General features: G+C 43.1%; 1 protein-coding gene across 1 annotated transcript in view; it reads left to right on the forward strand.

The window, feature by feature from the left end:
- The window catches only part of LOC124709006 (O-acyltransferase like protein-like), a 204,737-nt gene that overhangs the window by 162,645 nt on the left and 25,852 nt on the right, over nucleotides 1-16,240 (forward strand). Inside the window, exons 7-8 of the mRNA XM_047240639.1 lie at nucleotides 519-866; nucleotides 5,765-5,958. Coding sequence (XP_047096595.1) covers nucleotides 519-866; nucleotides 5,765-5,958 — 542 coding nt within the window. The remainder of the gene's footprint in view (nucleotides 1-518; nucleotides 867-5,764; nucleotides 5,959-16,240) is intronic.

Here is a 16,240-nt window from a genome sequence, read left to right on the forward strand (position 1 = left end):
CTTGGGTAGCTCAGACGGTAGAGCACTTGCCTGCGAAAGGCAAAGGTCCCGAGTTCGAGTCTCGGTCCGACACACAGTTTTAATCTGCCAGGAAGTTTCATATCAGCGGACACTCCGCTGTAGAGTGAAAATTTCATTCTAGTTACGTAAATGTAGACAGATAATCACGTAAAGCAAAGCAAAAAGGTACTGCCTGCCACACGCAAGACTAGAACTCTTGAGTCCCACGCGCTACAGTCGCTCACGTAGGCCGTGAACCACAGTGAGGTGAATACTTGACTTGTTTTGGGATGATCAGGTGCGAAAAACCTATTGGCTTAACCACTGCAAGTGCACCGAGATACGTCACCTGCTGACGTCACACGGTCAAACTTGTCATTCGCATTTGGCGTATTTCCCGACATTTAAGGCAACATGTCTTAAATTACTTGTCTCTTTTGAGGTTTTTAAGCGTTGATACCTCGTCACGCTACAGGTGATGTACACCTTGACTCTGAGACTGATGATGCGTGTTGCAGTGGCACGAGATGTGGTACCGCATGCCGCTGATGAACGGCACCGTGTCCACGGACTCGTTCTTCGTGCTGGGGGCGGCGCTGCTGGCGATGGGGTTCCTGAGGGAGCGCGAGAGGAGACAGGAGCGGGGGCGGCGCCTGGCGGCGGAGCTGTGCCGCGCCGCGGCGCTGCGCTACGTGCGCCTGACGCCGCCCTACGCGCTCGTCGTCTTCTTCTACGCGGCTGCCCTGCAGCGCCTCGGCACCGGGCCCCTCTGGGACTCCGTGGTGGGGCCCGAGGTGAACTTCTGCCGCCACTCCTGGTGGGTCAACATGCTCTACCTCAACAACTACCTGCACCTCGACCAGCCGGTGAGTGGTACAGCTTAATTCCTAGCTGTCTGGTCGGGTTGTTGATGTGGGAAAGGAATTAAAACAGTTCACGTATTCGTCATATTTGTGTTAGTTTGTGGTGGAGAGGTTCTGCAATTTTGCTTCCTCTGTAGCGAGAGAACTTACTTGATCGCTTTTGAATCGACTTTAGTGCCAGAGAAAGGGCGTAATTAGACACGTCCTATCAGTTGTAGTGTAACGACGTAAGTTTTGTATAAATGATTTTCTTTTGATATACGACCAGTGGTTGGGAAGGGAGTGAGACAGGGTAGTAGCCTCTCCCCGATGTTATTCAATCTGTATATTGAGCAAGCAGTATACGAAACAAAAGAAAAATTCGGAATAGGTATTAAAATCCATGGAGAAGAAACAAAAACTTTGAGGTTCGCCGATGACATTGTAATTCTGTCAGAGACAGCAAAGGACTTGGAAGAGCAGTTGAACGGAATGGACAGTGTCTTGAAAGGAGGATATAAAATGAACATCAACAAAAGCAAAACGAGGATAATGGAATGTAGTCAAATTAAATCGGGTGATGCTGAGGGAATTAGATTAGGAAATGAAATACTTAAAGTACTAAAGGAGTTTTGCTATTTGGGGAGCAAAATAACTGATGATGGTCGAAGTAGAGAGGATATAAAATGTAGTCTGGCAATGTCAAGGAAAGCGTTTCTGAAGAAGAGAAATTTGTTAACATCGAGCATAGATTTAAGTGTCAGGAAGTCGTTTCTGAAAGTATTTGTATGGAGTGTAGCCATGTATGGAAGTGAAACATGGACGATAAATAGTTTGGACAAGAAGAGAATAGAAGCTTTCGAAATGTGGTGCTACAGAAGAATGCTGAAGATTAGATGATTAGATCACATAACTAATGATGAAGTATTGAACAGAATTGGGGAGAAGAGGAGTATGTGGCACAACTTGGCAAAAAGAAGGGACCGGTTAGTAGGACACGTTCTGAGGCATCAAGGGATCACAAATTTAGCATTGGAGGGCAGCGTGGAGGGTAAAAATCGTAGAGGGAGACCAAGAGATGAATACACCAAGCAGATTCAGAAGGATGTAGGTTGCAGTAGGTACTGGGAGATGAAGAAGCTTGCACAGGATAGAGTAGCATGGAGAGCTGCATCAAACCAGTGTCAGGACTGAAGACAACAACAACAACAATGACCATGTGCAGACTTCGTCACCTACGTCAGTTACAAAACACTTAAAAATTATTTAAATTCTTTTTTAAGTTGTCTCTGAATGGTTCTTGAACGAAACTGTAATTGAAACATCATTTGAGTCGTATGCGCAGAATTCTGTCACTCAGTCCAATTGGTTTGCGCAAACTTTTTTCAGTTTGGATGTCGTTTGTTTCTTCTCAGAAATTATATTAATGCAAGTTATCTGCTTTAATAAATATTAAAACCACATTGAATAAACTTTTAAGACTCAAACTCGCGATGAACGTTGTCAAAAATTTATAACCTTGTCAAATAAATCAGTAATACTTCTTCCTTAATATAATTCTTCATAAATAAATTGTCGGAACACGTATTTAAACTTTTGTACTGTACACTAGTTTATTATCTTCATATATAGTACATATACAGGGTATTACAAAAAGGTACGGCCAAACTTTCAGGAAACATTCCTCACACACAAATAAAGAAAAGATGTTATGTGGACATGTGTCCGGAAACGCTTAATTTCCATGTTAGAGCTCATTTTAGTTTCGTCAGCATGTACTGTACTTCCTCGATTCCGTACCATGTACAGCGTGTGCAGGCACTATCAGCAGCTGATTGGCCTCCACGGGTACACTTCTGCGAATGGTTCTTCCAACTATGTGTCAATCCTCATTTCAGTGAAAATGTTCTGTTTACGGATGAGGCTTCATTCCAACGTGATCAAATTGTAAATTTCCAGAATCAACATGTGTGGGCTGACGAGAATGCGCACGCAATTGTACAATCACGTCATCAACACAGATTTTCTGTGAACGTTTGGGCAGGCATTGTTAGTGATGTCTTGATTGGGCCCCATGTTCTTCCACCTACACTCAATGGAGCACGTTATCACGATTTCGTACGGGATATTCTACCTGTGCTGCTAGAACTTATGCCTTTGCAAGTACGACACAACATGTGGTTCATGCACGATGGAGCTCCTGCACATTTCAGTCGAAGTGTTCGTACGCTTCTCAACAACAGATACGGTGACCGATGGATTGGTAGAGGCGGACCAATTCCATGGCCTCCACGCTCTCCTGACCTCAACCCTCTTCACTTTCATTTATGGGGCATTTGAAAGCTCTTGTCTACGAAACCCCAGTACCAGATGTAGAGACTATTCGTGCTCGTATTGTGGACGGCTGTGATACGATACGCAAGTCTCCAGGGCTGCATCAGGGATTCCATGCGACGGAGGGTGGATGCATGCATCCTCGCTAACGGAGGACATTTTGAACATTTCCTGTAACAGTGTTTGAAGTCACGCTGGTACGTTCTGTTGCTGTGTGTTTCCATTCCATGATTAATGTGACTTGAAGAGAAGTAATAAAATGAGCTCTAACATGGAAAGTAAGCGTTTCCGGACACATGTCCACATAACATATTTTCTTTTTGTGTGTGAGGAATGTTTCGTGAAAGTTTGGCCGTACCTGTTTGTAACACCCTGTAGACGTGAACCTGAATCTTGACAAGATAGGACTGAACATTTACAACATGATTAAACTTACTATGACGTCATTGTTGTAGAAACATTATAAATTCTTATTTTTTCAGTTTTTAGAAGCAGGACGCAATAACTAGGTTTCAGGATCTTCTGTTGCTCTTTGGCTGTCGACCCGCGACGTATAGTGGCCAGCAATTTTCTCTCTGGTCCCGGCAGTGAAGATACTGTCTCCGTTCGTTGTGCCGCCCTCTCCGTACATGAAACATAAAAATAAATACAAAACTTTAGATAATTCACAAACATTACAAATATTACAAAATATATAAACGAAACACTAAATTAAACTTATATTCACCTGAAGACTGGGCTGACACTAGTGGATGGGTGACGCTTCAATTTCGCGTCCCACTACACAGCAAGGCAGAACTTAGAAAAATGGCGAGTGAAGACTGTAGATCCGAATCAGCAGATGATTGTGCTGTTGGTGCGCGTCAGGTTCATTTCTTTAGATAAGTCTAACTGAGGAGGAGCGTTCAGTAAGTAGTGCAACAAATTTCTTCTGAAAGCAGGTCCGTTTTATTCAGGGATCAAATACACCATATTATTCCTACACTTTCGACTACAAAAAACTATTTTTCAACTAAATTCAGTGTTCAGTGCGACAGTCTTACGTCACATTACTGGGAAGGCCTCTATGCCCTCATAGTACCACTCTGCTGGTCCACGCCGGAGACAACGTATTTCTGCATCTAAACCTCATCATCCACGTCCCGCCGGACGGTGTGGCCGAGCCGTTCTAGGCGCTTCAGTCTGAAACCGCGCGACCGCTACGGTGGCAGGTTCGAATCCTGCCTCGGGCATGGATGTGTGTGATGTCCTTAGGTTAGTTAGGTTTAAGTAGTTCTAAGTTCTAGGGGACTGATGACCTCAGAAGTTAAGTCTCATAGTGCTGAGAGCCATTTGAACCATTTCATCCACGTACCGCCTTCCGCAGAGCGCATCCTTCATTGGGCGAAATCGATGGAGGTCTGAAAATGAGAGATCCGGGCTGTAGGGTGGATAAGGAAGGAACAGTCCAATGAAGTTTTGTTCAAAATGGCTCTAAATACTATGGGACTTAACATCTGAGGTCATCAGTCCCCCGGACTTCGAACTACTTAAACCTAACTAACCTAAGGACATCACACACATACATGCCCGAGGCTGGAATCGTACCTGCGACATTAGCAGCAGCGCGGTTCCGGATTGAAGCGCCTAGAACCGCTCGGCCACAGCGGCCGGCTGGGGTTTTGTGGCCTTCTCTCTAGTGTGCAGACTTGTTTGCATTTTCCTAGCGAGGAACACGCTAAAGTCGTTTCTTCTGTTTCCTGAGGGCAGCGTAATACACTTCAGAGTCGATCGTTGCACCATGCGGGAGGATACGGAAGAGAATAACCCCTTCAGAGTCCCAGTAGACCGTCGCCACGACTTTAGCGGCTGAGGAAGCGGCTTTCAACCTTTTCCTCGGAGATGAGGTGGTGTGGTGCCATTCCAAGGATTACCGTTTTGTTTCCAGTTAAACCAAAAATTATTTCGAACATGCCAGTAACGCGCTTCATGGTTTGTTCAGAGGGGAAGTACCCAGCAGGCACACACTTCTCAGTACCCCAACTGCTGAACGAGTGTGTCAGCACAACCAAGAGACGTCCAGTCGTACAGCGACGTGTTTGACTGCGATCCGTCTATCACCTCGAATGAGACTGTCCACACGCTTCAATGTTGCATGAATGACAACTGTGTGCGGACGACCGGCACGCAGGAGATCGGAATGGTTTACGCGACTTCATTGCGATAATGACATACGCCTCACCCACCGGCTTATCGTGCTTTCGTTCACTGCCAGGCCTCTGTTAACATTCTGCAAGTGCCTATGAGTAACTGCGGTGGTCTGGTTTTTCATCAAAAGATATTCAGTGACAGATCTCTGCTTGAACGCAACTCCATTACAGACGCCTTTTGAAGGCTACTATAGCGCCGCTATCTATGGCAACTTCATCAATTTATAGAGGCTGAAGCTTAATATTCAACGACGTACCATAACAAATTCCGCATTCTTTCAACCGAAATCGGCCGAGAATAAGAAATGTGCTGCACTACTTATCGAGCGCCCCTCGTAGATGACGGTGCTTCGTGTACGCCCTGACGGTAAGACGCGGTGCGCCGTGTGTGTGTGGCAGTGCATGAACCAGACGTGGTACCTGGCGGTGGACATGCAGCTCTTCCTGGTGGGTCTGCTGCTGCTGACCGCCGTGTGGCTGTGTCCCCGCGCCGCCCCCTTCGGCCTGCTGGCCGCGCTGGTGGTGGCCGTCGTGACGCCGCTGGCCATCGCCGCCGCCTACGACCTCACCGGCTCCATGCTCTACGCCACTGAGTGAGTACCGCAACAACACGGAACTGGTAGACCTAGTTTTAACACCATGCTTGACACACTGTGCAAATAATGAAGTATCCTCTTTTTATTGGCTATGTTGGTATCTCAATATCTTACTGCGGACTGCGTCCTTTGGAGTAGCTTCATATTTATAGGATTTAAAGGTGTAAGAGGTCCATGATTAAGGAATTTTGTTGCTAGCGCACTCGAGCAGATGTAATTTCGATGGATTGCTCACGCGCTGCCTGCGATATGTAAGCTATAAGAGAATCTCAGACCAGAGAGCAGTGTTGTCAGCTCTAGGAACTGTGTAGTAGTAGGAGCAAGTAGTAGCTAGCAGTCGTGTGTGTGGAATTGGCTGGGCCGGTCGTGTGGAGCGATGGCAGAGCCTGAGCGTTGTAGTATAAGGTAAAAGCAGCCTCGCGCATATGTACTATTGTAATATCAAGTCCCATGTACATGTTTTTAAAAAAATCTGTTAATAATAATCTCCCTTATAAAAATTAACTTTTGACAATCATTCATCTCAATTTAAAGAATTTACTAATTTCTCCAATCCATGGTCATCCCGATTATTGTAATGAAAAATCAGTTGTTTCTTTTTATACACTAGTGTAACCTCCCAACAGTTTATCATTCCGTAACCTCACAATAACGTGACCAATCTCTCAATAAAATTGTGGCTTACTCATAACCTTTCAATAATTAACTGACTGTGAATCTAAACTGGTGAATTTGGACGTCAGCAGTGCTGCGTCATGGCCCTGAAAGATCATACTGAATAAATTGAAAATTCTTACCTCAATAAGGTCGTCGGATAACGCGTATATATCTGCTCCTATAAGAAATTTTTCTGGCACAGCCCAGTGCAATGCTGGCCGATAGATTTGTCATGTATAAAAAGAAACAACTGACTTTTCATTACAATAATCGGGATGACCACGGATTGGAGAAATTAGTAAATTCTTTAAATTGAGATGAATGGTTGTCAAAAGTTAATTTTTATAAGAAAGATTATTATTAAGAGATTTTTTTAAAAACATGCACATGGGACTTGATATTACAATAGTACATATGCGCGAGGCTGCTTTTACCTTATACTACGACGCTCAGGCTCCGCCATCGCTCCTCACGACTGGTCCAGCCGAGTTCATACACACGACTGCTAGCTACTACTTACTCCTACTACTACACAGTTCCTAGAGCTGACAACACTGCGCTCTGGTCTGAGATTCTCTTATTGCTTACATATCGCAGGCAGCGCGTGAACAATCCATCGAAATTACATCTGCTCGAGTGCGCTAGCAACAAATTCCTTAATCATGGACCTCTTACAAAGGTAAGTACCTGGATAACAATGTCCTGAAGCAGCATGAAACAATTCATTTTTTTTAAAAATATTTATTGCGAATTATGTGTCGCCAGTAGCTGCGTGCGCAGCTTACACAAGGTGACAAGTTCTGCGATACCTGCTAATATCCCGTCGGACCTCTTTTTGCCCGGCATAGGGCAGCAACTCGACGTGGCAAGGAGTCAACAAATCGTTGGAAGTCCCCTGCAGAAATACTGCGCCATGCTGCCCCTATAGCCGTCCATAACTGCGAAAGTATTGCAAGCGCAGAATTTTGTGCACTAACTGACCTCTCGATTATGTCATATAAATGTTCACTCGTTTTGTCCAGAATGTCCTTCAAACCAATCACGTACAATTGTGGCCCGGTGACAAGGCGCACTGTCATTTATAAAAATTACAGAGTTGTCTTGGAACATGAAGTGCATGAGTAACTACAGATGGTCTCTAAGTAGCCGAACATAACCATTTACAGTTCACACGGACCACAGGACCCAGTATATTCCATCAAAACATAGAGCCACCACTAGCTTGCACACTGCCTTTTCGACAACTTAGAGCCATTGCTTCTTGAGGTCTGCACCACACTCGAACCCTACCATCAGCTTTTACCAACTGAAATGCGGACTTAGCTGTCCATCTCCTGTCGGCTAGAGTCAACCGGTATGGTCACGAGCTTAGGAGAGGCGCTGCAAGCGATGTTGTGCTGTAAGCAAAGGCAGTCGCTTTCGTCGTGTGCTGCCGTAGCCCATTAACGGCAGATTTCACCGCACTGTTGTAACGGATACGTTCGTCGTACGCCGTACGCTGATTTCTGTGGTTATTTCGGGCAGTGTCGCTTACCTGTTAGCACTGAGATCTCTACGCAAACGCCTTTGCTCACGGTCGTTAAGTGAAGACCGTTGGTCACCGCGTAGATTGGAAGGTAATGCCTGAAATGTGGCATTCTCGGCACACCCCTGGCAATGTGGTTCTCGGAATACTGAATTTCGTAATGATTTCCGAACTGGAATGTCTGATGCGTCTAGCTCCAACTAACATTCAGAGTTCAAAGTCTGTTAATTCCTGTCCTGCGTCCACGTCGGAAACCCTTTCATATGAATCAGCTGGCCGGGCTTTGTGGCCGTGCGGTTCTAGGCGCTTCAGTCTGGAACCGCGTGACCGCTACGGTCGCAGGTTCGAATCCTGCCTCGGGCATGGATGTGTGTGATGTCCTTAGGTTAGTCAGGTTTAAGTAGTTCTAAGTTCTAGGGGACTGATGACCTCAGATGTTAAGTCCCATAGTGCTCAGAGCCATTTTTTTTTAATCAGCTGAGTGCAAATAACAGCTGCGCCAGTGCACTGCCATTTTATACCTTGTGCACGAGATACCACCGCCATCTATACAAGTGGATGTCGGTGTCCCATGACTTTTTACCTCAGCGTAAAAGTATTGTAATTGTGAAGTCGCTGGTTCCAATCTTGCTAGTAACTACTGTTTTATTAATATTCTGTACTTGTTATTAAATGGAAATATTATTTAACAAATATTGAAAATAAAGTTTCAAACAACAACAACGTCTTTTTAAAATTACTGATCGTATGACAATTGAGTACACACAGAGAATTAAATGTTGGTTACAGAAATTGCAAACATTGATATAGGAAAAAGCACTTTATTTCCTCAGATTGAACAGTATCGATGGACAGCTTTTTGCTTTCAAGAATAGGATTTTCGCATGTCTGCACCAAATTTTAATTTATTTTCATGTGACTAGTAATTAAAAATAAAAGATGTTATTCTAATTAATAGATACGAATCAGTTTTTTAACATTCCCATTTTACAACAAACTCAGAATTGAAATAAAGTTAAAAAAAGTAACTACTAGCGAGATTCGAATCAATGAGTTTCCGTTCACAAAATTTTTACACTCAATTCAAAACACTATGGTACTTAACTACAAACATTTTGAACTCAACATTTCTTGGAAATCTTTTAGTAGTATCTGTTGTTTCCAGCGACCCTAAAACATACGAAATATTGTTGGTTCTTGCAAGGAAGAAATCAGGAATGAACCACTATTGGTAATGCTATTTATTTAATAAATAGCACCGTTTCCGTACCATTTACGTAATATGATCTAAATAACATTTTGTAACAAACTGACTTCTTTATTTATGTACTTTATGTTTAGTTAATGTTTATTAAATATAAATTGTAGATAATGCTTTGTACGTTGTAATACCATTATCAGTAGACGCGTTGCTGTTTTCTTCCTTGCAAGAAACGACCTATATTTGTACACAGCTACGGCCTCAAAATATCAGTTTTCGACTAAAAGCGATACCTGTGTATTAAGTTGAAAAATATTTCCCGAAATACTCGTTGTTATTTAAGTTCATGTAGATTTGTCTTTAGTGTCATGAACATGATTATATTTCTTATAGCTTATTCTGATGTGTTACTGAACAGTCTCTACAAGCAAGGAACGCGTCTCACCTAGCCACTATAATTCAGCCAAGGGAATTTCCGCACACAATGCGCCCGAGAGCTCGTTAGCACTCCCGTCACGTTGGGGAAAGCGTATTTACATTCGCACTCCGGAAACAGCCAGCCAACATACGTGACGCGAAATGACTATTACTAGAATTTCGGAGAAACTGGAGATCTGAAGTGGTGTGATCGATGGTCATCCTCCTCATCTTCGCGAGCAGAACTGAAAATCGGCGAAACGATAGTGCTGCCGGGACGACCTTCTGCCTTACAACGTGAGTCGGTTTGGGGAGTGCAAGTGGGAATCAGTTAACATCCATACGACACATAGCTCTCTCTCCATGCTTAATTTCTGCCTTGGTGGTAACCAACCACGGTGAAGGAATAATCATCATTAATATTCAGTGCACAAGTTTGTTACAATGTTACAAAGGAAAGGTGAATTCTGCAAAGCAATAACAATATTATTCGTCAAAATTGATATCTGGTGAGGAGGTCAAGCGAACTGAAAATTGCATATGCGATGGAGTATCTGTAAATAGACGCTGAATATATTGAACAGCATTTAGAACGGCTATTGGGGCAGTCTGTGACTGGTTACTGGACGAACGTCATGGGTAATGGACCGACAAAATTTAAAGTATCTTTAATTGGCAATATATCAGTTGAATTAACAGACAGTGAAAACTGGAGTATAATTTTCAACATTGTGCTATTGGTATACAGTTCAAGGAACACGTTGGAAAGAGTAAATTCACTTACTGCTACATATGTCGCCAGATGTTGCGACGTATACGCATCTCCTCAGCTGAGATAACATACAAAAACGGAATAACGCGTTACACCATCTCCGTGGTCGTTCACCCGATACGACAGTAGGAACTGAATTCTTGCAGACTGCGTTAGCTGCTTCTTTCACGTGCCAAGTCACCGCTGTACTCCAAACAGGAAGTACTCATTGGGAAAAGTCAGATAACGCCTTCTTGTAACAGTGGCAAATACTGTTCATTAAGTTAGGTTCCATCCTGTTAATGTAGGCTCCTATCACTCCGTTCTGTCTGATGTTTTTACTTTTATGTTTCATTTACTGGAATTGTCTTTGGTTCATTTTCTTCATTAAAGCGTGATTGTAGCAGCATTGCGCCCTTCAGTTGTTGGAGTTTCACAATGCGTCAAATTAAAGTTGTATATTTGCTAATTTCTGTAACTTTGTAGGAGACTGATTTCTAGATTGACGTTTACACTTCATAAAGATTCGAGGATCATATTTGTCGCCATCTCTGCATATGAAATCAGAGCACTGTAATCTGTCCTCGTAGAAGCGTTGACTGTGATCGGATCTTTTCATCGCTTAATCTGTCTTCTCTCTTTTGAATGGTTCAGACTTACTTACCCTCTTGCTTTCTTCAAGGTGTTTGGTGGTGCATTACCCTTATAATCTAGAGGACTTTCTTTCACAAGCTGACCAGCGGGCCGCTTCTGTAAAGTCATCGTTTCTGTGAACAACGAGAAATCCCCCAGCTCTATCGCTTAAGTTGAACGTGTCATCGCCACTTAGCAAGCCAGAGGCTCATTGTAGCCCGTAAGAGAGACCGCGGCTGATGCAATGCTGCTTGTTCACACTTTGTCGTTAGTCCCGAGAATAATGACGCAGAGGAATTGGAACCTAAGAGGGTCTGTTGTTTGTGTTTTTCCGTTAAGACGCTTCTACTGATTCTTCTTTGGCATACCCAATAAGATTACTCACAGCTGTCGATGCCCTGTCTACGAGATTATCTGCTGGTTCAGCATACAAGGGGACCCTCCATACTGTAAATCACGGATTTTGATGTGCTTCAAATATGTTGTAGAGGCACTTACCCTGAGTACCTGGCTATCCGGTTTTTTAGCGACGGGCCTTGCTTTTAGAGAAAATCGATTTTGAAGGTCATTGCGTGCTTTGTATACCCGTAACATTACACATATTCCGAGCAAGTCAGCGTAGCGCAGCGGTAAAGGGTCACGGCTACCGTGCTGGACGTACCGTGTTCGAATACTACTCGTGAACTTTTTTTTCAAAATCGACCGAATTTTTCAATTTTATTTCAAAGAATATCCACAAACAGTGTAAGTTGTGTGAAATTATAAAGATATATTCAGTTATTAATTTTTTCTGTCATGCTATATTACAAAATCTTATTTTTCATCGTTCACATTGCTTGATGTGCCAGAACAATATTGTGAGTGATACTTATCACAGAAACAACCGAAGCACAAATTTTTGCAGCACCACGTGCATTTTATGAAAGCAGCCGTCTTGCAGGTGCACGGTTTCTTCATTAGCGATACCGGGAAACATAATTCTTCTGCATTCAAAAAGATTTCTCTTTCATCCGCTAATTTCGATGAGAACCATGCGTAGCTAATCATGATTTCAAAATTAGGTGCGCTGAGTTGATGTAGGATTAGCGAATGTAATTTTATCGAATCTTACCTAGAAGCGATCTCTCTATTGACTTTCATCCAGTCGGGAGCATTCTGAATAATTTTCGTGAAGATTTTCAGCTGTCGGTAAAAATAAATATCGCAGGGCTGTCAATAAGGAGTGCACTTTGGTGGAACCACTTTTAGGGTGCAGGTGCTCGCTTTCCTTTCATCAGTGAATAGGTGATGGTAAAAAGTTTAATCGGTTTGCCCTCCCCACGAATCGATAATGTAGAAACATTTTTTCTGTCCCACGTACGGAAGAATTACAGAACGCAAAAATTCTTCGTTCACCAGTTTCGTGAACTTCCCGGATTTCGTGCAGGACACGACTACATTTCTGTATTTCTCAGTTAATTCATCTACTCGTTTTTGAACGTTAGGATCAAATTTTCCGGACGGTTCTTGCATACATAAAAGACATGTGGGAGCAGTATTCGAACACGGTACCTCTAGCGCAGTAGTCGTGTACCTTTACCGCTGCGCTACGATGAATTTCTCGGAATATGTGTAATGTTACGGGTATACAAAGCGCCCAATGAACTTCAAAATCGATTTTCTCAGAGACCAAGGCCCGTCGCTGAAAAACCGGATACCCACGTGCTCAGGGTAAGTGCCTCTACAACATATTTGAAGCGCCTCAGATTCCGTGATCTACAGTATGGAGGTTCCCCTTGTAATCTGTTCACCTCAAAAGTAAGACAAATTTCCTTGATGTCCAAATCATACAAATCTTCAAAATATTTCTTCAGAGGGAGAAATGTAGTTCACTTTCTCTCTTCGGATATACGATACTAGCAAATAAAAATTACTACAGTGCTATTACGGTAGAAAAAGCGATATTGAATTAATATAGTACGTCGTTTAGAGGAAACTTCCTTTTAATGCATCTACGAGGTGACAGAATTATGGGTTGTTAAATGGTTTCAGAATTATTTGAGGTGCAAATAAGTGAATCTGTGTACCTTGGATGTTCTCTGCGCTCGGAAATAAAATTGTCAGTTAAGACCTTACAAAAAACAGAACTCTGTGATCAGCCCCTGAACACCATACGGTGTCGACCGGCCACCGTGTCGTCCTCCGCAATGTGGCTGTATGGAGTGGCATAGCATCATCACCCCACTGTCCCGGGCATTGTCAACTTTTCAGGTCTTGGAGTCGCTACTTCTCATTGAATTATCTACTCTTTCGGCATCACGAGGATGGGTGCACCCCGAGATAGTACTACTACCAAGGAAAAATCTGTGACAGAACAGAGAATCGAAACAGAGACCATCGCCTAAGACTCAGACTTCCTGACCACTAGAGTAAGATTATTATTTGTGGCTGTTGAACTGACTTTCGTTGCTCAGCACTAAAACTGTCAGCGGTTCAGAAAATCTGTTAGTATGACACTCAGCAACGAAAATCCAAAATAAATTCTTCTAGACCAATCCCTCTTCCACAGAGCGAATGTTTAAGACGTTGGTAGCTTGTGCAGCACGCTACAAAAACAAGTTTACTGTGTTGGTGCATTTGTGCTTCATTTAATAACTCATTAATTTTCAATGTATTTAAACCATTGCGCTATTTAATATTCTGTAATGGTAAATATGCAGTCATACAGGTAAACAAAATAATTATACGTAGCGTTTACATTGGATAGTAATCGACGTAATTCTCTATCGAACATGTAAGCAACACAATAGCTAAGCAAGAGTTTGGAAAAAGGACTAATCGTTAAAAGGAATCGTTAGTCTGGTGGTTGATAAGAGGCGGCTCGCCACTGTTTCCTCTCCGTTTGTCGTACGTATTCCACTCTATAAGTTCCCGCGCAGTTTTTCTCCTCTACGGCTACTTAAAGCACTCTAGAAGTCGCTACTGGATGGTTGTAATTTAAGTGCAGCTACTTATGGAGATCGAGTGTAGACTGTAATTATCGTCTGGCAGCGAAACGTGGTAGTTATTCTAATGTGTTAATGTGGAACCGAAGCAAATTAGTTCCAATGTTGGTCACCAAGTGCAAATTTGGCGCTGTGAATGCAAGAAAGACTTACAGAAATGTTTCCCTATGTAATGGATTAGGAACGGGACGTGGGCAGAAAAGGTGAAACAAGTGAGAAAGACATAATGTTGATTATATTATTAACTGTCGCTTACACCATTTGTTCAATATGAGGACCGCAGATGTCGGCGAGATGCAGTGCAGTGCCAGATTTGCACCTTGTGACCAAAGCTGGAACTAATTCTTTCCCAGCGTAAATCGGCTGCGCTTTAATACATCAGCATAATTACGTTTTGCTGCCATACCATAATTACAGTCCGCATTGGACCTCAGTGAGTAGTTACACTTTAATTATAACAACCCAATACTGTTGCCTTAACCCCATGTCCTGTTATACTTCATGCATTAACCCCATGTCCTGTCAAGCCACCCCTTTTTCTAATTAGTCCTTTCCACATATTCCTTTCTTCGCAGCTTCCGTGGAGAACAATCTCGTTTCTTATCTGTCCACTTAATTATCAGTGTCCTTCATAAACAACGCATCTCAAACGGTTAAAATCCCTTCTTCTACATACAAATTTATATCTTCTTGTGACGCGGGAAGTTCAGTATATTCTTACAGACAAGGAAGGACTGCATTTACAGCAGCCACGAGGACTCTGCAAATAACTTTCCAAGCCGGGATTGCAATGAAAGCGTAAAGGACTTCGCCTTCAGAGTTTCATTTTGATCTTCGAGCCCTCGGCAGCTGCAGGCGAACAATAGGTTCCCGGTGCTGGTAAAGTCGGCCTGTCGATCGTTAGGGACTAAGGCTACAGAGGTCGTTAGTGTGCTAGCTCTTGATTGAGTAATAAGAATTTTTCAAGAAAATTGCGGGAACAGAGTGAGAATATTGTGAAAAAAAAACATAATCAACCGAAAATGTGTGATACTAAAAGTGAAGTTAATGACGTGACTGGAACATCGGTAGAAGCATTATTTCGGTTTATTTGCAGAGTATCCTGAAAGCACGAAAGTATCAGCATCGTGGATCGACACCCACGACAGTCGGATTATCGCTCTGCACTTTTTCCGCTGAGCCAGCCGTTGCCTGGAAGCCATCTTAACATAAATGGCTCATGACTCTCCAGACCCGGGCCAAAAATGCTATTTTTTTTTTCCTACATGCTTGGCTATCAGGAGCTCGCACTTCTGTAACTTTCATTTCTGGTCACGCCCTGCATGTGCCATAAATTTTGACGAAATCGTTGATGACGAGTACGTGAGGTCCCTTGTTAGATTGTCCGTTAAAAGCATTTCAAATGTCTGTTTTAAAGGGTTATATCGCATGAAGTAGTTTCTACGTCTTCTGATCTATTGAGCACTAAAAATTAACTCACAGAGTTTTCACTTCTGCTCAGGGACACTTTATATACTTCTACCTTCATCGTACTAAAAAAATAAGCCCAGGGTTGTAGATAGAAAAAGTAAGTAGTGTTGGTAATGTGGAACTGAACGATCTTTCCATTCATCCTTCAAGACGATCGTTAATATCTTCACGCGTTCAAATCGTATCTAATATAACTTGCTTTTGTTGTTGTCCAGTCTGGTGAGACACAGAAACTAGCTATCTTAATACACACATCAAAAAAAGTTTTGCATCACCCGGGTTACCAGAACTCCTGAAGACAGACGTTGACTGTAGATATTGTATCACAGACACAATCCTTTTGACTGTTCAGAGATGTCAATAATCCTTCCCCCCCCCCCCCCCCCCCCAAAGATGTACACAACCATGCATGAGCAGCGCCTATTGGACGGAGGAGGTCCGACAGCCGATCCGTTCCAGTCATATCACCAGGAAGGAAGTACTCAGCTCGTGTTATCTGTAGTTGAACCAGGCCTAGACGGTCAATACTGCGGTTCGATCGCGTCCGCATTGTTACTTTGTGCCAGGAAGGGCTCTCAATAAAGGAAGCGTATAGGCGTCTCGAACTGAACCAAAGCGATGTTGTTCGGACATGGAGGAGA

The sequence above is a fragment of the Schistocerca piceifrons genome, chromosome 7 (assembly GCF_021461385.2).
Source record: "Schistocerca piceifrons isolate TAMUIC-IGC-003096 chromosome 7, iqSchPice1.1, whole genome shotgun sequence".
Taxonomy (NCBI): Eukaryota; Metazoa; Arthropoda; class Insecta; order Orthoptera; family Acrididae; genus Schistocerca; species Schistocerca piceifrons.